At 52.6% G+C, this 24,705-nt stretch overlaps 9 protein-coding genes across 9 annotated transcripts; 5 read left to right on the top strand and 4 right to left on the bottom strand.

Moving 5' to 3' along the window:
• Positions 1 to 157: 157 nt before the first annotated feature.
• Positions 158 to 2,011, bottom strand: CkaCkLH20_07200 (acyloxidase; the record flags this gene model as incomplete). Its single annotated transcript, XM_038889917.1, has 3 exons — positions 158 to 690; positions 738 to 1,718; positions 1,885 to 2,011. The coding sequence occupies 3 exons, from the start codon at positions 2,009 to 2,011 to the stop codon at positions 158 to 160; spliced, it is 1,641 nt and encodes a 546-aa protein (XP_038744841.1).
• A 3,041-nt stretch (positions 2,012 to 5,052) lies between these two features.
• Positions 5,053 to 6,922, top strand: CkaCkLH20_07199 (uncharacterized protein; the record flags this gene model as incomplete). Its single annotated transcript, XM_038889916.1, has 2 exons — positions 5,053 to 5,280; positions 5,360 to 6,922. The coding sequence occupies 2 exons, from the start codon at positions 5,053 to 5,055 to the stop codon at positions 6,920 to 6,922; spliced, it is 1,791 nt and encodes a 596-aa protein (XP_038744840.1).
• A 1,281-nt stretch (positions 6,923 to 8,203) lies between these two features.
• On the bottom strand, positions 8,204 to 9,923 carry CkaCkLH20_07198 (uncharacterized protein; the record flags this gene model as incomplete). Its single annotated transcript, XM_038889915.1, has 2 exons — positions 8,204 to 8,878; positions 9,054 to 9,923. The coding sequence occupies 2 exons, from the start codon at positions 9,921 to 9,923 to the stop codon at positions 8,204 to 8,206; spliced, it is 1,545 nt and encodes a 514-aa protein (XP_038744839.1).
• Positions 9,924 to 11,541: 1,618 nt separating this feature from the next.
• CkaCkLH20_07197 (uncharacterized protein) lies at positions 11,542 to 12,504 on the bottom strand (the record flags this gene model as incomplete). Its single annotated transcript, XM_038889914.1, has 1 exon — positions 11,542 to 12,504. One exon carries the CDS (start codon positions 12,502 to 12,504, stop codon positions 11,542 to 11,544), a length of 963 nt encoding a protein of 320 aa, XP_038744838.1.
• Positions 12,505 to 13,282: 778 nt separating this feature from the next.
• CkaCkLH20_07196 (uncharacterized protein) lies at positions 13,283 to 14,755 on the top strand (the record flags this gene model as incomplete). The annotated part of the gene is made up of 1 exon (XM_038889913.1): positions 13,283 to 14,755. The coding sequence occupies one exon, from the start codon at positions 13,283 to 13,285 to the stop codon at positions 14,753 to 14,755; it is 1,473 nt and encodes a 490-aa protein (XP_038744837.1).
• Positions 14,756 to 15,556: 801 nt separating this feature from the next.
• CkaCkLH20_07195 (hexose transporter protein) lies at positions 15,557 to 17,529 on the top strand (the record flags this gene model as incomplete). The annotated part of the gene is made up of 7 exons (XM_038889912.1): positions 15,557 to 15,675; positions 15,748 to 16,062; positions 16,116 to 16,222; positions 16,278 to 16,306; positions 16,362 to 16,418; positions 16,478 to 16,811; positions 16,898 to 17,529. The coding sequence occupies 7 exons, from the start codon at positions 15,557 to 15,559 to the stop codon at positions 17,527 to 17,529; spliced, it is 1,593 nt and encodes a 530-aa protein (XP_038744836.1).
• An 892-nt stretch (positions 17,530 to 18,421) lies between these two features.
• CkaCkLH20_07194 (deoxyribose-phosphate aldolase) lies at positions 18,422 to 19,194 on the top strand (the record flags this gene model as incomplete). Its single annotated transcript, XM_038889911.1, has 2 exons — positions 18,422 to 18,790; positions 18,853 to 19,194. 2 exons carry the CDS (start codon positions 18,422 to 18,424, stop codon positions 19,192 to 19,194), a joined length of 711 nt encoding a protein of 236 aa, XP_038744835.1.
• A 709-nt stretch (positions 19,195 to 19,903) lies between these two features.
• Positions 19,904 to 21,298, bottom strand: CkaCkLH20_07193 (transaldolase; the record flags this gene model as incomplete). The annotated part of the gene is made up of 6 exons (XM_038889910.1): positions 19,904 to 20,324; positions 20,384 to 20,478; positions 20,532 to 20,590; positions 20,643 to 20,952; positions 21,005 to 21,123; positions 21,184 to 21,298. 6 exons carry the CDS (start codon positions 21,296 to 21,298, stop codon positions 19,904 to 19,906), a joined length of 1,119 nt encoding a protein of 372 aa, XP_038744834.1.
• Positions 21,299 to 21,712: 414 nt separating this feature from the next.
• Positions 21,713 to 23,224, top strand: CkaCkLH20_07192 (aldehyde reductase i; the record flags this gene model as incomplete). The annotated part of the gene is made up of 8 exons (XM_038889909.1): positions 21,713 to 21,837; positions 21,894 to 21,939; positions 22,001 to 22,098; positions 22,166 to 22,247; positions 22,299 to 22,462; positions 22,520 to 22,599; positions 22,684 to 23,017; positions 23,086 to 23,224. The coding sequence occupies 8 exons, from the start codon at positions 21,713 to 21,715 to the stop codon at positions 23,222 to 23,224; spliced, it is 1,068 nt and encodes a 355-aa protein (XP_038744833.1).
• Between the last annotated feature and the right edge of the window lie 1,481 nt (positions 23,225 to 24,705).

Here is a 24,705-nt window from a genome sequence, read left to right as displayed (position 1 = left end):
GAAATAGCTGACATCTGAAGAAGTTATTCTGTTACTATGTAGAGTTAGATACAACCGGACACACGTACAACCAAAAATAGAGAGACGATTGCTTGAAGCAGGAGCGTGTCATTCTCAGGCTCCATCCCAGAATCTTGTGCCAGATTATTGCTGCATGCTAAAGTTTTGAATGCCGCTTCCGAACACTGCCGCTGATGACGTCTTCGTCGAGACCAAAGGTCGCGAGACCCAGAGTAAACTTCTCAAGCTTCTCCTCTTCAATCATGGGAGCCGCGATGTAGTCTTGTGCACCGGATCGTTCTATCAGCTTCGGCAAGAGAGGGAACAGCTGTCTATAGGCGTCTTCCTCGTCGTGCCAGATTTGCGCCCGGGTCAACTCGCCGTGCTCGGTGTACCAGCTCGGGTCCTCGCGGATGCAGGACATGACGAAGACATCTAGAACCTCTGGAAGTACGGTCTCAACACGCGCTGCGGCTTCGTACGCCATCCGCTGTCCCATAGCTTCGACAAGGCCCCTGCAGCGCGGGAGGATGCCCGAGTTGAAGCCTTCCCCTCGGTGGCCCCCAGAAAGGGATTGCACTTTCTCTGTCGCCTCTTGGAAGAGTCCCCGCTCGTACTTTGCCAACGGGCTGTCTTGATGAGTTGGCTCAGGCAGACGGTACTTTCCCATCAGAACCTCCGAAGCGAGACCTGGGAGTTGTCAGTACATGTTTACAAGGATGGTGCGGATCACACACGTATGCAGAGTACCAGCGTGTCGCCTTCCGCGATCGAGTTTCCTTGGAACGACAACGCCAGCTCGTTGATCTGGTTGTGAGCGAATAGACCCTGCCAGCCACATCGCTCCACCAACTCGGTCATTGTGCGAGAAGACCTCGTGACCAAAGCCTTGAAGGCGGCGGCGAGACCCCGGCGAACGTCAACGCTGTGTTCCGGATCCATGAACTCCCGAACGGTCCAAAGCGCATAGACTTCGAGCACTTCCGAATGCGCCAGCGCTTTCAGAACAGGGCGGCTCTGTGTGCTAAAGTTGATGACGGCGGTCGTCTCGCTTCCTCGGCCGGCGGCGACGCGGCGCTTCTGGCTGTACAGTCCAGCAATGCAGCCAGACACCTTGAGTGAGGATATGCTGGCGAAGGACAAAGCGATAGTGCCCACGGACACGCGCCATATTTGATCGAAAAAGTCCGCTCGTTGGTCCTCGGCCTTTGCGGCAGAGCCGAGAAGGGCTCCGGGGCCGAGACGAACGTCCTTGAAAGTCGTGATGGCATGGTCCAAGGGCTTGGTTCCGGGCCGGATGGGCAGCGCCCGGGAGGTGACACCACGATGCATTTCCCACTCGTCGTTGATCGGAACGAGGAACGGCTTGACGCCTCTGTCGTCGTTCCGGACGATGAGGCGAGCGAAAACGACCGCGACGCGAGGGATCCCGGCCAGGGGAGTCGTAGGGGGCATGGCCTTGGCCGCGGCGAAGTTTGGGGTGTTCAGGACGTAAGAGCCGTCCTCGAGCATGGTGGCGGTGGTCTCGAGATTGCGAGCGTCGAGCCCGTGGCCGATTTCCGTGAGCATGAACTCGCCGCAGACTCGAAACTGTATCAGGTCGTCGAGAATCCGGGTCAAATGCGGCTGGGAGCCCCGGAAACGAGCTATTGTACCGATGCAGAGATTCAAGTGGATTGACGATATCGTGAGGACTGTCGGGTCTCGAGTAGCGATCACTGCAAAAGAGTCAGAGGTTTGAATCTTGTCACGGGATCAATGGTACTTGCTGTCGAGGTGGAAACGCCAGAAGTTGGGCGTCAGGTCAAGGATATCTTCGACCGTTAGACCTATTTTCAGTCAGGCATTGTTCAAAGGCAGTAATGGCGTTTGGGCATCTCTGACCGCTTTCTTGGCAGATGAGCTTAGCACGATCATAGTGAAGTCGGATGTTGGAAGTTGTGGCTTCATGGCGACTGTCTTTGTTGATATCCCATAGATGATGCTGCAAAATCGATTTAGGAATGCTCATTTTGAACAGAATTTTCCGCCGTGATTGCGTAGAGCTTCTATCACCATCGTAAAGCCAGCCGTAGATGCTCTTTAAATACTGACACGACGAGCCGGATATGCCTCTACCAGTAGCAGAATGTAAGAATCATGTGCTATTTTTCGCTGATCAAGCAACAGCCTGCTACGTTTTTCACATGATCGAGGTTAAATGAACGGCTGCAGAATAACAGTCTCACTCAAACAGACCAATTGCAATGCTCGTGCCAATGCTTGAAATGTATGGAGGCGTTGATGGTGATTTCACCTTCTTCGTACGGCGGTTCAGTCCAGCAGATGATTGGGTTCTTTTACAAGACATAGAAGCCAAGACGGCAATGCCGAGGCTGACTTTGGTCTAACTTGACTCTCGTGATGATCAAGATGGTGTGCAGAAGCAGGCTCACTCTGCGAGCCAATGCTGCGCCCGAAGGTGGCGCTACTACCATTTTACTGTATTCTCTTTCTAATTCGGCAATCAAGTCGCTATGCGGCTCCCGAAATTCAGAGGAGGTTGGCGATGTTCAGATAGGAATCCCTGCTGTGACCCTGGATAAGAGGTTCGGAGAGTCGGTTCAATTGACCTATTCCACACTACGGCGGCGCCGGTGTGGGGGGTACGCCGTCTCGCATATAAGAACCTCATTTGACGCGAGAGTCCATCATCACCTTGAGAACTTATTGGCGATATTCGTTGTTCCTCCAATTACGTGGTGTGATGGCCTCACTAACATAGGTAGTGCTAAGCGCCTTCGTAGTAGCGTTGTCGCCGAGAGTGTTTCCTGTGGACCTGAGCCCCGTTCCATCTTTTTCTCTTTTTTGGTGGTGGTGGTGGTCGGGAGGGTCAATTGGGCCGGAAGCGACATGAAGACGGATGGTCGCAATTGTATCTGCGACGGCCGTGACGATGACGGGCCGGAGAGAAATTGACAGCGGAAGCAGGGCACGCCACGCCGCACAGCGGTCAGACGGGAGCGGAAGCCCCCTGTTTGGCGCAGCAGATCTTCCCGGCGGACGGGTTCAATCCCTTAATTTAGCAGGCTGGGCACCCGGGTTTTCTGCACCTGCACCTGCATGATGGATACAGGTGCCGACAGGTGGGTGAATGAGTAAGATAGGTAAGCTGAGCCGGTGGTGGCTGGGCATGAAACTCTTGTGCCAGTGTTATGCGCGTGGGACTCTTCTTCAGCGGCTTCGGCGAGCGACACAGGGTAATGTGTCTGAAGTTTGACCTTCTTGCTTCTTCCCGTACTTCATCGAGCTTCTTTCTTGTTTCTCCGTTGGTTGATGGAAGAACCCTTTGACTCGGATCGAAGACGCGAATGACGGAACGAAATGTCGTGCAGGGGACCTTCGGGGCGGTGGATGGAAATGCGAAGGGGCCTCAAGGGATCAGTGCATTGCATGAACGCAAAGTTGGGATGGCCTTGGTCGGGGGGGATCGATCCGCCCAGGAGCGGCCTGCTCGCAGCCGTCAACGTCCGAGGTTTGGCGAGCGACAGCAGAGTCCGGGCTCAGTCATGGTTATGGTTTTTTTGGTGCGCGTTTGCGGGAGGGTATGAAAACATTGACGCGTACGTGGTGGGAGGCAGTCTGATTTGATGAGCGAAGTGAGACATGATGCCGTGTGTGTCGATTGGAAGTCGATTGGTTTGATGTCTCGGACGGCCCTGCTTCTCAGACAGGACGTTGGCTTCTTCTGCTATGCAAAGGGCTGAGGCGCATTTTTTTCCGCATAGCCTCCAGCCCTCCGAACCCCACCGACGTCTCCATGATCGCCAACAAAGAGAATTCGGAGTAGAGTGTTGACGTGTTGGGGGCAGAAATAAGGTGGTTGAAGATGTGAAGCTTCAGGCGATGACCTTGCGGCGTGGGAGAAATGACGAAGGAGGGGCTTTTTTGGAAGGAGCTGGAGAGCTGTGACTCGTGAAATGGAAGGAACGGATGCGGCGGTACGTATCTCTTGGTCTCGAAGGCTTAGTCATAGTGCCTCGCCGCAGACGATCCAAAAAAAGACGTCCTCCCCACTGTTAACACCATTTCCGACACCCTCATTCGCCCTTGACCTGCTTACCTAAGTATCCGGTGCCAGTTGCCCGTGGTAGCAGACCACTCCCAGCAGGGCATAGCGCCACTGCCACGACAAGGGGCGACAGGGGCCAACCCGCAACAGCAACACCACCTCACACCTGACCGACATCAACATTGACCCTTTCCTTTCCTCTTCTGTCCTGTCCTGTCCCAGCCATGCCCAATCCCAATCATTAGTCGGTCCAGCGTCCAGTCCTGTACGTCCCGTCCCTGAGGTGTCCCGACATCGAAATCGTGCGTGTCTATTTCTTTTTTTTGTCCGCCGACATCGACATCTAGACACCGAAGACGACGACACACGACGACCACGACCAGCGACGACACCACCGGTAAGTCAGGTAAGTCTCCGCCCAACATTTGGCGGATCACAACACATACGCCCACACACAAACACGCGGCGGCTCGAAGCACACACTTCACACTTCGACAACACCAGCCACCCGCGACAACGACAACGACATACCCCGACGGCAATTCTTTCCATTCTATTCGGTTCCTCCTTTCACCCGCTTTTTCGTCTTCTTCTTCTTTTTTACTTCTTCTCTCCGACTTCTTACGACGACGAATTAACCCGAACCGCCACAACATTCTGAGTCGGTACGTCCTCACCGCAACGGAAACGGAAACCCCCTCCTGGCGGTTTGTTTTTCGCTGCGACCGCGTCCCGACCGCAAAATCAACAACCCAGCTGACGACGGCCACAACAGCACGCATTTTAACGACTCTGACGATCATTATCACCCAATATCGCAAACTTCCCTTTGTATACATTCGACTACTTCTATTTGCGACCGCATTTCAACCCCGCGCCTTCGCACGAGTCGCGACCAAAAACACCACCGCCTAGCCCGCCACAATCACAATCGCCGAGTTTCACATGTCCACCGTCTGATTATCGAGACGACGACGCCAGAATAGCAACCGACGACTACCATGGCCGAGCCACCATCATCGCCGCCGAGTGAGGCGACCAGCGCCGAGGACGCCTTGGCCTGGTACAAGGCCCAGTACGAGGTGCTTGAGGGGGAGCTGGCTGAGTTCAGAGAATCCAGCAAGGAATTGGAGCAAGAGCTGGAGAAGGACATCGACGCCGCCGAGAAGAGAGAGCGCGGCCTGCAGGAAAAGGCCGAGAGCCTCAAGTTCGAGGTCGAGGAATGGAAGGTGAGATCTTGCCAGCTCGTTCTGTCCGCGGAACCCCAATGCGACGGTAGGAACATCGCTAACTCTCGTCGCTCGGCAGACAAAATACAAACAGGCCAAAACAGAAGCAAACACGGCTCAAAACACACTCGAGAAGGAAATCACCACTTTGCGCGATACCAACAGGACATTGCAGCTGAAGCTGCGCGATATCGAGGTCGCAAACGATGACTTTGAGCGACAAGCGCGAAACACCACATCGTCCCTCGAGGACCTCGAATCCAAGTACAACGTTGCGATCGAGCGTGCGGTCATGATGGAGGAGGAGATCAAGCTGGGAGAACAGGAACGAGAGACCCTGCGCATCGAAGCGCAACGACTCAGGGAGGAGCTTGCCGACCTCAAAATCGAAGCCGAGCTGCTCCAAGACAAGATCAAGAAGCAAGAAGCCCGCCATCTATCCGCCATCTCTACCGACCTCTCCGTCATGTCATCACCGACCTTCGACAAGAACACCGAGCACTCTCCCATCTCGACAGCAAGCTCTCCCATGGTGTCAACGCCACCGGATTCCGAGGCTCTTCCCGCCGCGAAGGCCGACCTCATGGAGCCCCCTTCTCCCCCGATGTCCGACGTTTCCGCCTCCGTACCGAAGAAGACCGTCACCAGAACACCCGCATCGACCACGCGCAAAGTATCCCGACTCCCGTCTGCCGACCACAGCGTCACACCAAAGCCCCGATCTTTCACTGCGTCCATCACCACCCGGCCTACTGGGGGTCGCGTTTCCGCCGCTGGCGCGAATGCGACTACTCGCACCCCTGCTCCTCGCACGGCGCCCCGCTCAACTTCTCACCGCATGCCCACCACAAACTCGCTCAGCCATATCCGGTCTCTCACGGCTCAAATGCAGCGCCTGGAAGCCCGCGTTCACAACGCACGATCGAAGCTTCCTGCGCCTGTCACCACGCCGCCTCGCGCCTCCCCCCGATCCTCGGTCAACGGGGTCCACAGTGTGCCTTCGACGGTTACGATCCGCTCTCGCAAGCGCCCAACGGGCTCCACCGCCTCCTCGGTGCGGGGCGACGACACAACACCCAGCAACTTCTCTGCCAGCACAACATCCAAGCATGTGCCCCGCCTCAGCACGTCAGGCGTCAGCAGATTATCGTTCGGGCCCCTACCCAACCGCAACCCAAACGCAGGTCTCGACTCTGAGTCATCCATCTCCCGGCCAAGTTCGCGAGCTAGCGTCTCGTCGTATGCCCGGCCGTCAAGTCGTACCGACATGGCTCCTCCTCGCCCTATCAGCCGTACCAGCATGTCCGGCGCCAGGACACCTCTGGGCCGCCCACGAAGCTCGCTGGGCGAGTCCCTGAGAAGCAGCGTCCGCGGACACGGCCGGTCAATTAGTGTCAGCCACCGTATGGAGATGGACCACGCCGACGAGGACGGCGACTACCGTACGCCCAGCAGGAGGGGCACATACTCTCGCCTGGAGGCGGAGAACGCCGTCAGCGGCATCCCCATGCCGACCAGCGCCATCCCGATGCCCAACATCCGCCGTCAGAGCGGAGGTAGCGTCTCCGGAAGACGGAGCTCGATGGGCCTGAGGAGTTCAAGAATAGGACCCCAGGACTTGGTGGAGGAGGAGACGTACTGAGTGCTCGAATATCGCAAGACGCAGGATTGATACCACAGGAGGGCGGACTCGTGTTTCGTGTTTTTGATTATCACCACCACTTCCGAAACCGTGCACATGGCGCGGTAACGAACGCAGAGAGACGGTGTAAGCACAGCGTGGCGCGCAAACATTACCAATTATTCTATCATTGAAACGGAAAGACAGAACGTCTTCCGGCCCTTTTTTTATTTCCTTTGTCTTTTTTTTTCTTGTTTACGATTACGGGGCGGGGTTCCGGCGTGGATAAACATGCATTAGGGAGTTGGTATGATTATGAGTCTGGACGGGAGGGAGCATGGCGGTGCCGGGGTTTACTGTGGCTTGCGGGCCTTTTACACATATTCCCACTCCCCATTCCGTTTCACAGCCACACCTGGTCTGAATATACTGGATTTTAATGCCCCGTTACCGACGCTCTCTCGTATGGTCCCTGCTGTCGACAAGTGACTTGAAGGATTGGGCGTGTTGGGGAATTCGGGAGTGCAGATTGCGGTACTTCGCGCGGTGGATGTTGGTCACTTGTCGGTGGAACGATCTTCGCCGTGAATAATCGCGTATTATCGATTGTGGCGGTCTGTCATCGTCCAGGGCGTCGCGGCCGGTGACTACGGATCATAAGGCGATTCCGCCACGCATCGATTTATACGTGGTTCGTAGACAAATCGCAAGGTTCCCATCTCATCGCTTTGATGGTTATGCTTGTTTACCCCTGGCACAGCTTCGTTGTGGGATCATAGCGTGTGAGACGGGTATCACGGCGATTGAAGCCAACACCACAGTCGCGAAGGGCGCACACGAACGGTAGGGGTTTCCCACGAAACTCGCGCGATGCTCGACGAAGACTTCACAACGACGATGGCGGTGGGCGGGGGGGGTGTCGCAGAGCCACTTCACACGGACGGCGCAACAGCAGGAGGGCGAGGCCACTTAGGCAGAACGTCCGGCTGTGCCTACCAAGGGAACGCGGAAATCTACTTCATCCACGACACACTTCACGGGGAAAAGAAGCAACCCCTTGAGGGATGGATGCTTGGAGCTGTGGTGGTCTGCAGCGGCGAGAGGCACATCAGTCGGAGGCGGTCGAAAAGCTTCACACCTGGCGCCGGCGAATACGCAAACAGGGACGTAGAATCCAAACCTCGCAGCCTTTTTCAGGCGGTGCCGATGTATTGTGAGAACCTATTAACAAATTGCCCAAGATAAGATTTTAGAAACTCTGCACGTACCGTATGTGTCCAATTTCAAATGTTTCTCGGCCTCTCACACCACGTCGTCGTCGCCGTTGTCGTTGTCATCATCTTCATCTTCATCCTCATCTCCAGATACTGGGTCGTCAGAGTCGACGCTTGACTCGTAGTCGTCAGGGAGTGGGAGGTTGTTCTCCTCAAAGATGGCCTGCAGACCGGGCAGCGGCGCCTCTGGGTACCAAATGTCGGGGTCGTGGGTGTTCCATCCTCTAATCCATTCCTTCTGAGTCCATTGCTCGTGCTCGCGGATGAGTCTCTCGACGTTCCACGTTTCGCCGACGTCGAAGTTGCAGCGCACAATGGACCTGTTGTTGGTCATATCCTCCAGGGCCTGCGGGAAGTTATGGAAGACGTAGCCCTGGATGCTGCGGCAATGTTTTTCGACGTACCAGGGGTCCAGTTCATGGTGCCTTTGGGCAAGCCAAGGCAACGACGGGAGAATGCCGCGATCCTGGGACTCGATCCAGGCCGCCTGCCACGCGGCATCTCGTTGGACAACCTGCTGAAAGATTCGAGCGCAGTATTCGGGTACCGGCTGGCCATCCAGGACGAGCGTGAACGAATTTGGAGGCATGCCAGCCGGTACGAGCGCCGAGGCTTCCGCCATCCAATTGGCGATGTTCCTGCTGATCTGCCTGGAGTCCAACGCCCATGGAAGCCCCCGCCAGCTCTCCCTGCAGCGCTCTCCCTGCAGCGATAAGACATCGAACCGTAGAACCTGAAGTCGGGCAGGAGGGCATTCCTCCACAGGTTGACGCGGCGTTCGACTCGGAGCAACGATTGCCTGCAGAACGGGACGAGGCCCAGGGCGTGACAGGCTGAGTCGGCCACGGCCTCGCGATCCTCGTCCAAGGTGATGTGACAACATGTATACGTGACGAGGGCGGAAAGTCCTTGAGGAATTGGATGGCGACCGCGGCAGCTGAGAAGCGGTACTTTGTGCGGTCCCTGCAGCGGACCACCCGATCAACGTCGTTGCTCCCCCCCGAATAGCAAGACATCAAGGACTTGATGTCGTCCTGTGATGGAATAATCCAGTGGTCGATCGGGCGCTGGATCGCGCGAAGAGGATCGGGGTTACCATACCGGGAGTGCCCGGAAAACGGCGTATGCCTGTCCAAGCATTCGCGGCCAGCCTGACACAGTGAGATAGCTCGAAGCGCATCGCGACAGAAGGCACGGTAAGTCGAGGGCACCTCGCCGTAAGGGCCTGACTTGAAGACTTGGTTCCTCTGGCTCAGGTTCTCGTCGCCGCTCATGTCGCCCTTCTTCTTCAGCAGGTCGAGCAAGGGAGAAAATTGCGGATACTTGCGCTTCAAGTCTGCTTGGTCCTTCTCCGCAATCGTGTGACCGGCAAAGTGCAGTATGCCCTGGTAGCTGGCACCAACGCCATAGGACATCAGGCCGTCGAAGCGGGCGGCAAGAACGCGTATCTCGTCGGACGTGGCGGTCGAGAAGGTGATTGTGTTTCTGCGCAGGGCAATGCCGCTCATTTCCTGGGCTGTGAGCTTGCACGCGTACATAAGATTGAAGTCGGTCGGACGACCATCGGCTCGCCTCAGTGCCCCAGCAGTACTCGACTGGCTGTCGACGCCCTGGTTTCTCAGCTCCAGGGAGCGGGTGACGAACTTTTCGGTGTCGCAGACGTAACCGCCCGGCACGTCGACGTAGTGTTCGTAAATCGCATCGCGAATCTCGCGGGGAAGGGCCAGAAATCTCGACTCGGGAGCCATTTTGTGCTGTTTAGAAGTTGAAGAGAGGTACGAGTTTGCGTGTTTGTGAGGAATTGATGTCAGGGCGAGCAAAGTTGCGCTGAAGGTAAGAAATGGGGGGGGGCATGCTGTTTTTGTACGGCGCCAGTGGCCGCTGCGGCGGACCAAAGCGTCAATCGGAAATGGCACCCTGAGCTCCATCAAGGTCAGGTCACCTAAGAATGCACCCAATACACGCACAACTCACTGCCTCGCCTCATTTCTAGGCAGAAACAACCCCGTCTGACAATCAAATGAGATCACGAATTTCAAATTCCTGGCATGTTTTTCACGATCGCAATCACGTCGGCATCTGTAGGGACAATGTGTTCAGGCAATGTAGTAGTCATTTTGTTTCCTTTCCGCCTTGATGACCCAGCCACTTACGTACGTGGGGGGTGATACACTTCAATAACACATATAATAACACATAACCAGTGTCTACCAACACCTCATAAATGTCTAAATACCTGGAAAGCTATGGCTGCCTTCCATCCTCTAGGTTCGCAATGCAAGCCTTCTTAGGCTAGAAGTAAACGCATGAAATAGAGAAAGGGATATGATCACGTACCATAATAACCCCAATGGCTTCAACCAGAGGTTTCAGAGAACCCTGGGAGTCTTCATGATGAGGTATTAACGAAAAAGGAGACTGAAGCTGAAGCGGTATTGTTAGTGGCTGGAGTTCGAGAATATCAAAGCTGTATCATACATTACCTACGTCTCAACTGAAACTTACACTTATCACACTACCTACTAGCAATATATCGGCCTCAGTCTCACTTATGAGAGGCATTACTATTAACTATAAATCATTTAGTTATAATATTCAGTATACATTGGAAGAGTAAGCTTACAGCTAAGGATATTCAAACCGGAGAACAATACGATCTGTAGACGACTGCATAGCGGCATCCCAAGCGCGTAAAACGCTCCCTAAGAGACGTACACAACGACATCAAAGACGCAACTGTCCGAGCAGTGACTAGGGGAAACCGTTAGATCGACATGAGACTTATTGTCGAGGTAAAGTAATTACTTAAATGCTGCCTTGCTATCTACCTCTTATAGCTATACGCAAACGACAATAATAATAAGAACCCTTAGGGCCTCAACATATTCATAAAGAGGTTTCAGGCTATATATCGCGCGCTAGTAAAGGGCAAGAATAGCAACAAGTTAATCAAAGAGGGACATCACATAGCTTCTAACATTGAGAAGCTATATTTCCTCATTAGCAGGTAAACTTAGAATCAGCTACAACCGTCACTTACTGAGCACGTCTCGAAAGTTTCAACTATCATTGATAACATGGCCCCTAGCCTTTATATCAAGGATCCATCCCACAGTCAGCATTTCGTCAGAGTGCTGGATTGAACGCACTCACCGCGGATGGGGCTAGGGAGCGAGTTGGGTCGAAAGGGGTGGGTGTGCCAGGTGCGAAGGAAGGCCAGGGTGGCAGCTCAAAGTCTCTGTGTTCGCGAGGGACTTGGGGGATTTGGGCGACGGTCGGTGGTATTTGACCAAACGGCATTACGAAACACAAAGGCCGTCCCCTCGTAGGAAGTGCAAAGCGTGCCGTCAGGCTTTCGGAGCATAGTCATGTGAGAAGATACCGGTTTTCTCTTGGAGAAGTGCCGAACTTGGTTGGCCAGAGCCATGAGGCTCGAAAACTCCTTGCCTCGTTCGGCATACTCTCTGCGCTTTCGTATCGTTCGGACGAGACAAATCGCCTGGTTGGTCTTTCTGAGCGCAGCCTCCTATCCGTGACGATCGTGTCTGTAGCTCGCGCGACACAGCCAGATATGAGACCGGCGCATTTGTCCGCCTTCTGGACCGTGTGGATTTGGAGATTTTCCAATTCGTCCTTGGGGCAAATATCGGCCTCGAGGTTAGACGCCACCTCGGCGCGGAGAGCCTTGACGTCCATCTGCTTGAAGTTGTGGTGAGTTGAGGTGTCTTGGCTGACTGATACGTCTAGGATGGCGTGCAAAACAGCGTGATCAGTTGCGAACCCTCGGGGCCGCGTCACAGCGAAGTAAGATACTCTCCCTGAGTAGTCCTTGCCCACAAAAACCAGGTCGATGGTAGACTCCTGCGCGCCACGCATGAAGGTGGGCGAGCTGTTGAGACACACCATGCCAGCAGTCTTGGTGAGAAAGGAAAGCATCTTCATCTCTCTCCTGCAGACGCTCCTCCGGCCAAGCCAAGGTAGGTTGTAGTCGCCGAGGAGAACCGACTGGCCATCGGTCAGGTCGGATTGCAGCAGCTTGCCGAAGTCGAGAGTTTTTCCGGCTATGCGATCGTAAACGTTGTGAAACTTGATTTCCTGGTTGCCGGCCAGTCTGATGTACAAAGTCGCGGCGAAGTACTTGTGTTCCCCCCCCGGCCCTTCGACGTCATTCCCGTATTCCAAATAGTAGTTGCCAATTGGCTTGTCGGGGGAGCCGAGGTCCAGAGGGGGATCTTGCAAAGCCAGGAAGTAAGGGGCAGGATCGAGGGTGGCTGCGTGAGCAACCAAGTCGTAGATATGGCGCCAGCTTCGATTGACGTTTGACTGCAAGAAGGGAAGTTTGTTGAGCTACTCGGGGGGACTGCCGGCTGCGAAATGATCAATCAGATCGTTGGTGGATACCTACATGTTTGAAGATCGATCTCAGTGACTGCGATATTGGACAAATGGTAAAAGTGCTTATAATTACCAGAGACGAAGCTGGTTATTGTCTTGCTTTGTGATGGCGAACGTGCACCCCGAAGCCGGCGGCTGTTGTCGGGTACTGTGTGGTTAGATCTCCATCCCCCAGCTTCCGCCCCGGCCCGTATCCAGTGCGCCGCCTCCGCCTCCGCCTCCGCCCCCACCCCGATCCCGACACGCCCCACAGCGGTATTCGTGTCATTGAATGATGATCCCCCCTACAAACTCTCTGTACATGCATAGAACCCAGCCTATCAACGTAACATCAATGCAGCCCTTTTAGAGTCTTCCTCTCTTTTCTTTTTCCCCTCGCTGTCGCACATGATTAGTCGTGGCCTAGGTAGTCCTCAGCTGGGTTCATTCGCTCGGCTAGTTCTCTCATTTGCTGTTCCTTGCCGACTGCAACCACACCACCGCATAAGGTTCTTCTCGGCGTGCCCCTAAATATGGCCCAGACGCCATTTCCCTGCCAACGCAATTAAAAAGGGGGAAATTATCTCTTCCGCCTGAGTGGCCAAATTGCAACCTACCACATATATTTTGATGGAAAGAATGAACACAGGCAGATTTCCACTTGTCTTTCTCTCGTCTCAACTTTGGCAACTCTTGAATTATTCTTTTCTTTGGTCTTGTGCGACACACCGCCATGCAGCTTCCGCCGGACGTCTGGCTCGTGATCTTGGAGCAGGCAAATATTTCCTTCTGCAGGCAACGACGCTGTGCTGTCGCTAACTCGCCGTTACGTCAGCTCATCCTCGTTGAGAAGAATGTCGAAGAGGAGCCCGGGTGGTACCCATCCAGAGGCCCCCATGGATCGGCTCGCTGGAGAGACTTCACCGTCAGTAGCCGCAAGGGGGCTGCTTATGTTGGGCGATACGAAGGTCACGATATCGAACTTCCACGACTGTTAGCCTTGCGTTCAGTGTGCAAACTATGGCGCTCGTTGGTCTCCAGGCTGCTCCGGGATCTTCAGATGTGGGATGTCAGTATCGATGACATCGATCTAAAGAACGCGCAAGGGATTGATTTCATCGGGAATCTGAACGTCATCGCAGACGAGCATTGGCCTGCCAGGAGCCAAGATCGTTTGCGTTACGCCAAGCTGATTGACGACGAACAACTACGCAGGCGCGAAGCCCAATCGAGACGCTTCCAGGATGCCAAGACGAAAGGATTTCCTGAATTACGTCGATTGTTCGACAGTATCCAGGCTGTGAAGGAATTGGCCGTCGCCTTTGCAGACCCTACTGAGTGGAGGTGGCGGCCGTCCACGTCTCGAAGGCCTTACGACTTGGAAGGCATCATGGCCGCGTCTCATACAATTCGAGACAGCTTACCAGGGCCGACATTTCAGAACCTCGTGGAACTAGATCTCGATGTGCCGAGCACCTTCTTCGTCGGTGAACTCACCGCATCGATGTCCAAGGAAGCCCGGAGCCGTCTCAAACGATTGCGCCTTGAGTTTGTGGACCGAACAGGACCTGGTGGTGATTATTGGCCCCCGTTCGCCGGACAAGCCCGGGAAGACCCCAGCGCCGTCCAAATTGCCTACCCGAACCAAGACCACCAGGATGTGGTATGGGAGTTTGTGGGATCCTGCAAGAATCTGGAGTCTCTATGCATCATCGCATCTCATGTTCTCGACCTCGACCGACTACGCTGGGAGCCAGGGATTGATCACACAGGGCTGACACACATCTATCTTGAGCGACTTCGGACAAGCATAAGCACACTCAAGAAGCTTACGAGGGCCTCTCCGAGGGCGTCAAGGGAGTCTGCAACAAGAAACGTCTTTCTCCACTGCATCGAAATTGTTTCGGAGGGTGGGTATTGGCAAGACCTATTCCAACACTTCAGGGACTCCTGTCCCGACCTCGAATATCTCTATGCGACGGAGTTGCACTACTCGCTAGACCATAGCTCATGGGCACCGAAGCGAGACATTGGTCCTCAAATTTATGACATATGGTCAAATTATGACGGCGAGTTGAAGGCCATACGGGATCTCCAAAAGGATCTGCGCGAAAAGTATCCCGATTATCCCGACAAGCCTATAGATTTCGAAGTTGTATCACCCAGATCAGATTTGGACGAGATGGAGGAGGAGTTGGTGGAGTAGTAGCAGAATGGCAAGCAGGATCAAAGTACTGACATCGTGGTGGTGTTTTGAGATCGTCGATGTTGAGAAGTGTCCCACGTTGTGGAAAGAGCCAGTATAACATGTTTTTGATGGAAGTCAGATTGCAGAGACCAAAATATTTAACGAGCTCATTGCCAACTTTCAACCCTAAACAACCTTTCGTCTACACGGCAACTATCACGTTCAACATTCAATTTCGGGTGCCGTCCTATCTCATAAATCTCATAAGATGTCTTGCCAAAAACGTTCAAAGAGTTTATCTGATCAATACTTCTCGCCCTCAATGTCATGAACCAGAGGGCAGTTTCAAATATCTCGCAATCACGCTGGCGACGAACCCTCATTTGGATTCCGACGATAGCACGGTCAAGCAAGTTATTCAATATTTTCGACTCAATATTTTCGACTCCATTTGACAGTCCGGCAACCACCAAACTTACTCAAAGTACGGTATTCTGGGGCCCGGGGCACGGGTCCCTTCCGTCTCCCTGACAATCTGATCTTTAACAGCATGGCATCATTTCACAAGAACAAAGTACGGATCTTTGAACTGCTTGATGTCATGGAGGGTACATGTAGACGTGCGATCCGCTTCAATAGGCGGTTTCCCGCCGGCTGCCGCTCAACCGCCTCCGGCTCGCCAACGAAATATTTCCCCGCAGTGCGACAGCGCGGAGCTATCTACCTCGTTATGAGCACTTCACAGTCCAGCATCGTCAAGTCTTTTGAAGCTGTGCGCTGTACACGAGAATCGTGAATTTCATCCCGGCTATATCGAAAATGTCTACAGTGGCAGATCTTGTGCAGCTTGATGACTTCCAGAACATCTTCTCGCTGAAAGGGAAGGTTGCGGTCATCTCTGGCGGGTCGCGCGGATTGGGTCTTCACACAGCAAGCGGGTGAGTTCAAGCACGATCTCAGAATCCCACGTACCACCAACAGCAATCATGGCTAACTGACTGGCTTTGCAGTTTTCTCCAGTCAGGATGCTCCCGCGTTTACATAGTCGCCCGCAGCGAGGGCCCTTTGAACGATGCCGCGAAAGCCCTGAATGCCCTCCCCAACATAAGCCCCGACGCACAAGCGATCGCGATCGTTGCGGATATATCAACTCAGGTAGGATGCATTCAGATGGTCGATGAAATCAGCAAAACGACGGACCATGTTGACATTTTGGTTGCCAATGCCGGTGCAACTTTTATTGGGCACATGGACGCTTACCGAGAGGAGGATTTCGACCGGGTCATGAGAATGAACGTCAGCAGCGTGTTTTTCTCGGCTCAAAAGTATGCCCCTTCAATGTTTGACGTTCTGTATGGGAGATTGACGACATTGGTAGATTATCTCCGTTGCTTCAGGCCGGCGGCACTGTCCAGGACCCATCCCGGATCATCATGGTGTCGTCAGTGGCGGATGTCGTTGTCGGGGACATGGGTGAGCATGGGAGTAAGTCGCATCGATTGAACGACCTTGACAATGCTGGTACTAAACTTTCCAACAGCTTACGCATATGCCGCTTCCAAGGCAGCTGTGCACTAGGCACATCGAAGGAAACGCTGCATGGAGAATCCCTTGCTATTTGCAGCTTGTCGGACCAGGCGTGACTCTAGCCATGACCTTCACAATGCCTGAGTCTCCGAGAGTAAGACATTTAGTTTTCTTCACCGCAAGACTTTCATGTTATATTGACTTTTATGCTAGTGGCTTGTCAGACATAGTGCTTCTGATGAAGCTCTGCGAATCCTCGCGAGATATCACGCGAATGGCGACGTAGACGACCCGCTCGTTCGACTCGAATATGAAGAGATAATGGAAACCCTCCGTGCCGATGAGCTCAACTCCGCGACCAAATACACCGACTTTTCCCTACCAAACAATCGCCCTCGGCTGGTTTTGCTCGTCGCCATTGCCATTGGAACAAATTGGGTTGGAAACGGTATCATAACATACTACTTATCGACTATTCTGAACACGATTGGCATTCGGTCTACCGAACAACAAGCTGGACTGAATTTGGGATTACAAATCTGGAACCGTAAGTTATCTTTTCATCACCCGTCTAGGCTATTTCGGATTGATTGTCACAGAAAGGGATTCAAGACTGATTGCTTCTTCTGCTAGTGATTCTCTCAACGTCAGCAGCACTCTCTGTCGATCGCGTCGGACGAAGACCTCTGTGGCTCACCTCAACCGTAGGCATGCTCCTCTCCTTCATTGTTGTCATGGGACTGTCTGCAGCCTACGACACTCAAGGCCAGAGGAATGCAGTAGGGCTTGCAGTCATCCCCTTTTTGTTCGTCTTCTTCGGATTCTACGACCTCGCCTGGACCCCATTGTCGTACATGTACACGGTCGAGATCCTCCCCTACAACCTACGCACTAAAGGGCAGGCAATCTTCAGCGTTGTTCAGGGACTCGCAAATGCCGTCAACCAATGGGTCAACCCAATCATTCTTGACGCAATCCACTGGAAATATTACGCGGTTTACATTGGAATTCTGGCCTTTTACTGCGTCATCATCTATCGGAGATTCCCAGAGACGAAGGGACTGACCATCGAGGAGATTGTAATCATCTTTGATGGAGATAGAGCCAAAGGTGTCAGCCCTACCGCGCGAGTTGTCCGAGACGAGCCTCGTGTCATGGGCGATTGTCACTCAATTCGGTCCGAGCATGCGGACGATATATCCATCAAACAAAATGGTATGGAGGGCAAGAGCAATGGCAACGTCACTGCATCTGAGCGAGTGTGATTGTCGCGCTGTATCATTTTATGAGATGGGATCCTGCCAGACGACAGATTCACAATTGTCTTGAGTGATGGAATAACGTAGTGGTATCGTCGACGCGAGGAGGAGGAATCTTTAACTGAGAGAAAGGTAGTCAAACTTGCAGGGACATTTCAGCAGCCATTTGCATTTAGATTTCTTTGCTTCGACTTTTGAATACTGAATTCAATTGCATTACGAGTCTCATTACAACCTAATGATGATGTGTGCTTTCGTTTACAGTCATTGGCAAAGGTTCCTGACGTGCAATGATTTTCCAACTACGAAAGCCCTTTCCATCTCCTTTTGGGAAAGCTTCCTCACTCCTTTTGCGATGGTTTTCACAAGTCAGACGCTGATATTGGGTGAGTTGGCCCATCTGGAACTCCTTTCCGCTGTTGTTATTGAAGGGCGCAGTCGACGAGGTAGACGCAGCACCAGTACTCACTGCTTGTGGCTTGTGGCGATCGTTTGTGTGGTTCTCTATAGAACACATGATTAGTTGCTGCACCGTCAGGGGTTTGAGTTAAACGGGATGTCGGCGGGACGTCACTTGCCGCTTGCCGCCTCCGTTTCTGGATGTTGCGTCATGAAAATGCCGACGCGACCACCGACCAGTGCGTCGGACCCCATCTGCGAGTAGATGCGGGAGCGTTGATGCCTCGAAGCTAGCTGACCATACCGCCAGCCGCGCATGAATCACTGGGTTGTAGAAAGCAGTGTCTTGGAAACAATAGTCGTGTGAACGGGTTCATTCTGGCTACTTTGGAGCGTGATGATTGATATTCCAAGGTGTCAGCCTGCGCAGATACTTAAGACAGGCGGAACACCAGGCTTCCAATCTCAACCTTCACATTTGCAACCCTGAGCCATCATTATGAGTCCGCCAACCGTCGCCGAGCTTGCAAAGCTCACTGACCATTCCGTTATCGACCCTTTCCATACGGAAACTGATTTGAGAGAGGGAGTCGCCCTAGCCAAGAAATACAAAACGGGGCAGTTTGTAACACAACCTTTCCGCGTTAAGCAAGCTCGTGAGCTCCTGAAAAGCACCGATATCAAGCTCCAGACGTTTGTGGGCCCTCCTCATGGAAGCGATCACACCGCTGTCAAAGTCCTCCAGGCCTCCCTAGCTCTCGAGGATGGGGCACAGGAAATCGACATGGTCATTAACATCTCTGCCTTGCTTTCCGGAGATATCAAGTACGTGGAAGAAGAGATCAAGACTGTCGTTGAAACAGCAAAAGTGAGTACTCATCTGTCTCTCTTTACTTAGCTTGTATTCACTAACCCTACCTCGGCACGTAGAAGTACGATGTGATTGTGAAGGCCATCATTGAAGTCTTCTTCTTGAATGACGAACAAATCAAGACGGCGGGATTGGCAGCTGAGCGGGCTGGTGTTGGCTTCGTCAAGACCTCGACCGGCACCAAACCGGACAGAGTGCCGGATGTGGAACATGCCGTGAAGGTCCTGAGATCTGTGTTGAAGCCCACGACGGTGATCAAAGCATCTGGTGGTTGTTACACTACTGATGCGATTGTGACTTACTACAAGGCTGGCGCGAGGCGGTTCGGTGCATTTGAGACCGCCAAGATCCTTGAAGGCTATGAGGAGCTGCTGCTCCGGGGCGCGATAGGGCTAGAGTAATAAATCATAAATATCGGGTAGCTAGAATCGCCTGAAGCTATGATTCTGCACGGAGTCCACAACTTGTGATTCTTAAATCAAGTGCGTTCATGACTCTATCCATACCATAGGTCTATAGAAACAAGACCGTATATGTGAACAGAACCTAGGGCATTTTGATGTATTGGACTGGCCTAATTTTATCGCCTGCCTCATGAACACTTCGAGAGATGATGCGGAGGCGCACTATGGACGCTTCACATCACTCGTTAAACCCCTATACGCGCGTGTCTTGACAAATGATGTTGGCGAGAACATCAAAGGTAGAGATGAAAACGGCGTCGACAGAATCAAGAAGGGCAGTCTCATAGTAATGTTATCTCTCCTGCCACTGTCGCTAGGCGGGACATAGAACTTGAGGGATGAAGATAGAACAGCATTCTCATTGAGATGTAGACCACGTAGTAATTGAAAGACAACATGCTCATCCAAGCAAGAACAACAATGGTGATGATGATGAGGGTCAGCAGCAATAGAGCACATATATTTACCAATAAATCCCCTCTTAATACGGAGTTACATGTAATATTCTGTTAAAAGGCCAGTGTAAATGCATATTTATAACGACACGTAGGTAGTATTGCGCAAAACCCAAGATAATTCTTAATAAGGAAGGCTGCAGTGGTCTCTCTTCTCTTAGTCTATGTACTCGTTGGCGTACTACTTCATTTCAGCCCTTCATGCTGGCAATCTCGCTCTCGATGGCGGCCTTAGCCTTCACATCCGCGTCTCCGAACGCCTTGAAAACATCCTTCAACTTCTTCACGACGGCTGGATCGGCTTCAATTGCCTTCGAAAGCGCCTCACCATCGTTCGCCAGCCAATCTGTCTCAGCGCTGGCGAATTTGCCGTCCCATGCGGGCCCCACCAAAGGATCAATCTTCATATGTCCTTGGAGTCTGTCTCTTGTCTTGAAGTCCTTGTAGTACGGGGCCTGCTTCTTGGGAGAAGGATCTTTCAAGAAGGGGTATCTTGATAGTGTAGCATCGTCGACGGTCGCGTTCTGAAGTTCTTCTAGATGATGGGCGAGGATTGTGATGTGTTGGCAACCCAATTCGGCGGCAGCAATAATCTCGCCAACATTGGCGTTGCTGTGTATCATCAGAAGATGCTCATTAGGCGAAAAGAGAAAACAGAGTATCGTACTTACCTCGCAATAACGATGAGAGGCTGGTCCTTCCCCGTCGTTTGGTACATCTGGGCGTAAGTCTCGAGAATATGGACTAACCGAGGAGCCATCGGGTGCTACACGAACACATTAATATGTATTGAGACAGATATACGCGATGCAGACTTACAGTCAGAGCGGGATCAGCTCCCTTGTGCATCAAAGAGTCATTTTCGTAAGCGGCCACCTCTGCAAACCATTAGTTTCTGGAGGAGGGCTGAACCGGACGGCTATTCCTCACCATTGAGATACGGGCTCACAAAAAGGCATCCCGCTTGGCTCGCCGCGATAGCCTGCGGAAGGCTAAACAGCGAGGTTCCCAAAGTTCTGATTCCTTCCTCATTCAGAATCTTGGCAGCAGCTAGGCCGGGTCCTGTCGATGCGATCTTGATCGCATATTGATCACGCGTGATGCCGTGGTCTTTGAAGGCTCGGTCATACGCATGGCACTGATCCAAGACCTGCTGCTTGTCGTGAACGTGACTAGGTGATACTTGCACGAGAACGCGGCCGGTGATGTTCTTTCGGTTGTCTGCGCAGAACTGGACTGACTGAATGTGAAGTCAGTATTACCAACTTGCATTACTTTTCTTTGACACCCACAATGCGGTTGAACACTTCTTCCCACCCCTGGGATCCGTATCTCTTGACGTTTTCCAAGAAGATGTCACGGTACTCTGGCTGGAGCATGGTGTTGCAGCAAATGACCTGGTTCGATGTTTCTACAGCTGGTCAGCGAGAAGCGATTTTTGATGAGCTCCCGGCGCTGTGAGGATACTGACGGTTGTGGGGTTTGAACGGCATTTTGGTAGATACCTTCGGATCGATCGCGTCTACGTCTACATTGCAGACTCTCTCGAGAGCTTCCAGCAAGCTCGTGTGTTTCTCGGTGGCCATATTGGGATCTGTTCACTGATCTGCTGCTCGGGCAAATGGGATAACGATTGTGAGACATGGCGAATAGCTCGGTTTTAATATCAGCCTTCTAAGTTATGAAAGAGCTGTCTCAATGTGAATGCATCGTCATCGTCACATGAGCCCGCCTCCATAGTGGTTTGCATCGCAGTCAAGGTTGCCGAGGTTTAGCCGCGGGAGCGATCCCGCTTCGTCCGCTGGCTCCGCTAGTGACTGCGCAGGGGTGGCATCGACGTCCATCGCGCGTGATGCTTGGCCGAATGGAAACAGCCCAAAGCTGCGTAGCGGTATAAGGACACTGGGGCTTGATGGGTGGCCCGACGAAGTAATGCATGATACATTCAGTGAAGAACCAGAACAAGGATTGAAAGGCTCACAGAACCTGTCACACACACTATGTCTGCCAGAATCCCCACGAACAAGAGAACCGCTGTTCTCAACGATGGAAATCAGATCCCGCTTATTGGTCTGGGCACGTACCTTTCGAGGCCCAATGAGGTTCAAGACGCAGTTCTCGCGGGGTAAGCATGTTGGCAGCTCTTCATTGTGGGCGATAGTTGCTGATTTAGGAGTCAAGATGGAGATGTGGTATGCGGCACTTTGACTGCGCCCAGTTTTATCAGGTCAGTCTTCACATTCACTATTGAGAGTTCATCTATCTCGTTCGAATTGACCGAACTGCAGAATGAAAAGGAAATCGGTTCGGCTCTTGAGATCCTCAGGAGGGAGGAACCGAGTTTCAAAAGGGAAGACCTTTTTATCACCAGCAAAGCTTGGAACTCGTGAGTACACTTACATGTAAATAAAAGCGTTATTTGCACCGGTCCATTTGTACTGACAGTTTTGGAGACATCACCAACCCGAGAATCTGAAGAAGGCTCTCGACCAGACGCTGGAAGACTTGGGCACGCATTATTTAGATCTTTACTTGGTACGAGGTGAACCAGACCAAATGTTTTAGTGATTGAGGCTGACTGAGAAGATTCACTGGCCGGTCAACTTTGCTGCGGTCTCTGACGTCAAGTCAGAGACTGGAGTAAAGCTCGAACCATCTGAAGAAGGCGTGATGTTGCTCGACAGGGAGTTGAGCTTGACTACCACCTGGCAAGCTATGTTGGAGGTCCAGAAGGTTGGTAAGGTCAAGAGGTAATATCTATGATGATGCAGAAGTGATTGAAACAGATAATACTGACGCTCCTCAAGCATTGGCGTCAGCAACTTCAGCCCGACGCATATTCAGAAGCTGATTGACGAGACTGGTATAGTCCCAGCAGTCAACCAGGGTATGCTTTTCCTAGGCCTTGCATTCATTCAAATTGATTTTGATGAGAGTCCATGTTAATGCAGAAATCATTGATTTCCCCCAGTTGAGGCCCATCCTCTGCTGATTCAACAGGAGTTGCTCGACTACTGCACGTCGAAGGGAATCCATGTTACCGCTTACATGCCGTTCGGCGGCGACGCGACTCGTGGAGGGGCCAAGGTCCTCGGGAATCCCGTGGTGGACACGATTGCTCGCAAATTTGGGAAAGATGCGGGCCAAGTGCTTGGGTCATGGGGAATCAAGGCATGTATTTCCTGGTTCCAGCACAAAGACATATTTCTGACACGACATCAGCGAGGGTTCTCTGTGTTGCCAAAATCTGTGAAGCCATCCAGGATTGAGTCCAATTTTCAGGTGTTCGATATCGACAACGAGAGGTAACGTGCAACCAAATTATTTCAAAGAAGACAACTGAGCTAATACTTGGAATTCTTTGTATGTACAGCTACGAAACTCTCACCGCTCTTGGCCGCAAAGAGTCGGCCCGTTTCGGGGGTCTTCCCTTCACTTTCGATCCAGCCTGGAATGTCAATGTCTTTGGTACTCCTCAAGAACGCAAGGCGGGTCTTCTCGAACCATTCTGAGTGCAAACCTCTTTATAGGGCCATGTATGGAGGAGAAATTGAGCATATTTCGGCTCCATAGGACTTTGGAAGAACCATCTATGAAGAATTGAAAGTTGCAACATTGCGTCTGTCAGATCGTTTCCTCTTCCGCGTGTCGCGAAACCATGCTTGTCCGTAGTGGGAGTCCTGGGAGTAATAACCACAGCAGGAAGCAAACCACAAGAACCGAGAGTATGATGGGTTGCAGCACAGCCACCCCTTTGGCTTGGGCAATAGCTCCTACCATGAATGGGATGACCGAGGCACCGGAAGCTCCGATAGCTGAGCAGATTCCGATGGCAGACACCCGCATTCTCTGTGGCAGAAGACGAGACAGGCAGACGATGACTGCGGGGAACACGGGGCCAAGGAAGAATCCTACCAAAGAACGTCAGAAAAATGCGTGGACTTTGGCAAGATAAGGTACATACCTAGGAATGCACCCGTGATCGCCGAAGAGATGAAGTTGGGAATGAGCCAGTACAGGAGTTGCATGATGACGGCACAAACCAAATACACAGCCACAGCATGCTTCTCGGACTTGAAGACACGTCCAGTAACGAAGCCAAGAACGATCCGGCCGACAGTGATTCCTGCCCAGAACCCACTGGCAGCAAGTCCTGATGCAAAGGCCGAGCCGCCGCGCACGTCAATCATGAAAGTCACGAGCCAACCGCCGAGGGCGACTTCGGACCCGACATATGCTAGAAGGAATGCGCTGCAAACTAGCACGACTTTGTTCTTGAGACAATTCCAGGTATTGCTAGTTCTGAAGCTTCCGGCAGCTTTGGACACTCTTGATGGAGGGTTTCGCCTCAGGGGTGGCCGACCTGCATTCTCCCCAAGCGGCATCGCCTGCAAGGGAACCTCAATTGTTTCTTGCTGTCCCCGAGTTTCACCGATTTCTTGTCGGTATGACTTTCCGTTCTGAGAATAGAAGAGGGAAAGGGTAAGAACGAACTCCGAGGCAGCCATCGCGACCAAGACGTAGTATACTTGGTACCAATGCCAGCCATACCGAGTAAACAGCGCACTTGCGGTGACTGGGGTAATTGTTGCGCCTATCCCGTAGAATCCATGCAAGAGTCCCAAAAGTTCATTCGAGTTCTTGAAACCTCCAACAAAGGAGTTCCAGGCAGCGGTTTTCGCGCCTGACCCGAGGCCCACGAGGATGTAGACGACAACAAGAACCGGAAACGGTGGGTGGAAGCAGCCGACGAGGTAGGCTGTAACATGACAAGTCCCTGCCATGATGATGATCCCGCGCCTGCCGTAACGTAAATGGACGGCGTGATTCGAGACAGTGCTCATGATGAACCCTAACACAGGCGATAGGAATATGAGCGATACTTGGAGATAAGTGATGCCGTAGTATTCCTCAATCTGTTGCCCAAGGTCAGATCGAGCAAACGTAAACGCATGGATGCATCGGCAAGATAATCTGCCAACGCTAGTAGACG

This window comes from Colletotrichum karsti (genome assembly GCF_011947395.1).
Source record: "Colletotrichum karsti strain CkLH20 chromosome Unknown Scaffold22, whole genome shotgun sequence".
Classification (NCBI taxonomy): Eukaryota; Fungi; Ascomycota; class Sordariomycetes; order Glomerellales; family Glomerellaceae; genus Colletotrichum; species Colletotrichum karsti.
The sequence above is the reverse complement of the archived record's forward strand: the minus strand, read 5'-3'. Positions and strand labels throughout refer to the sequence as shown.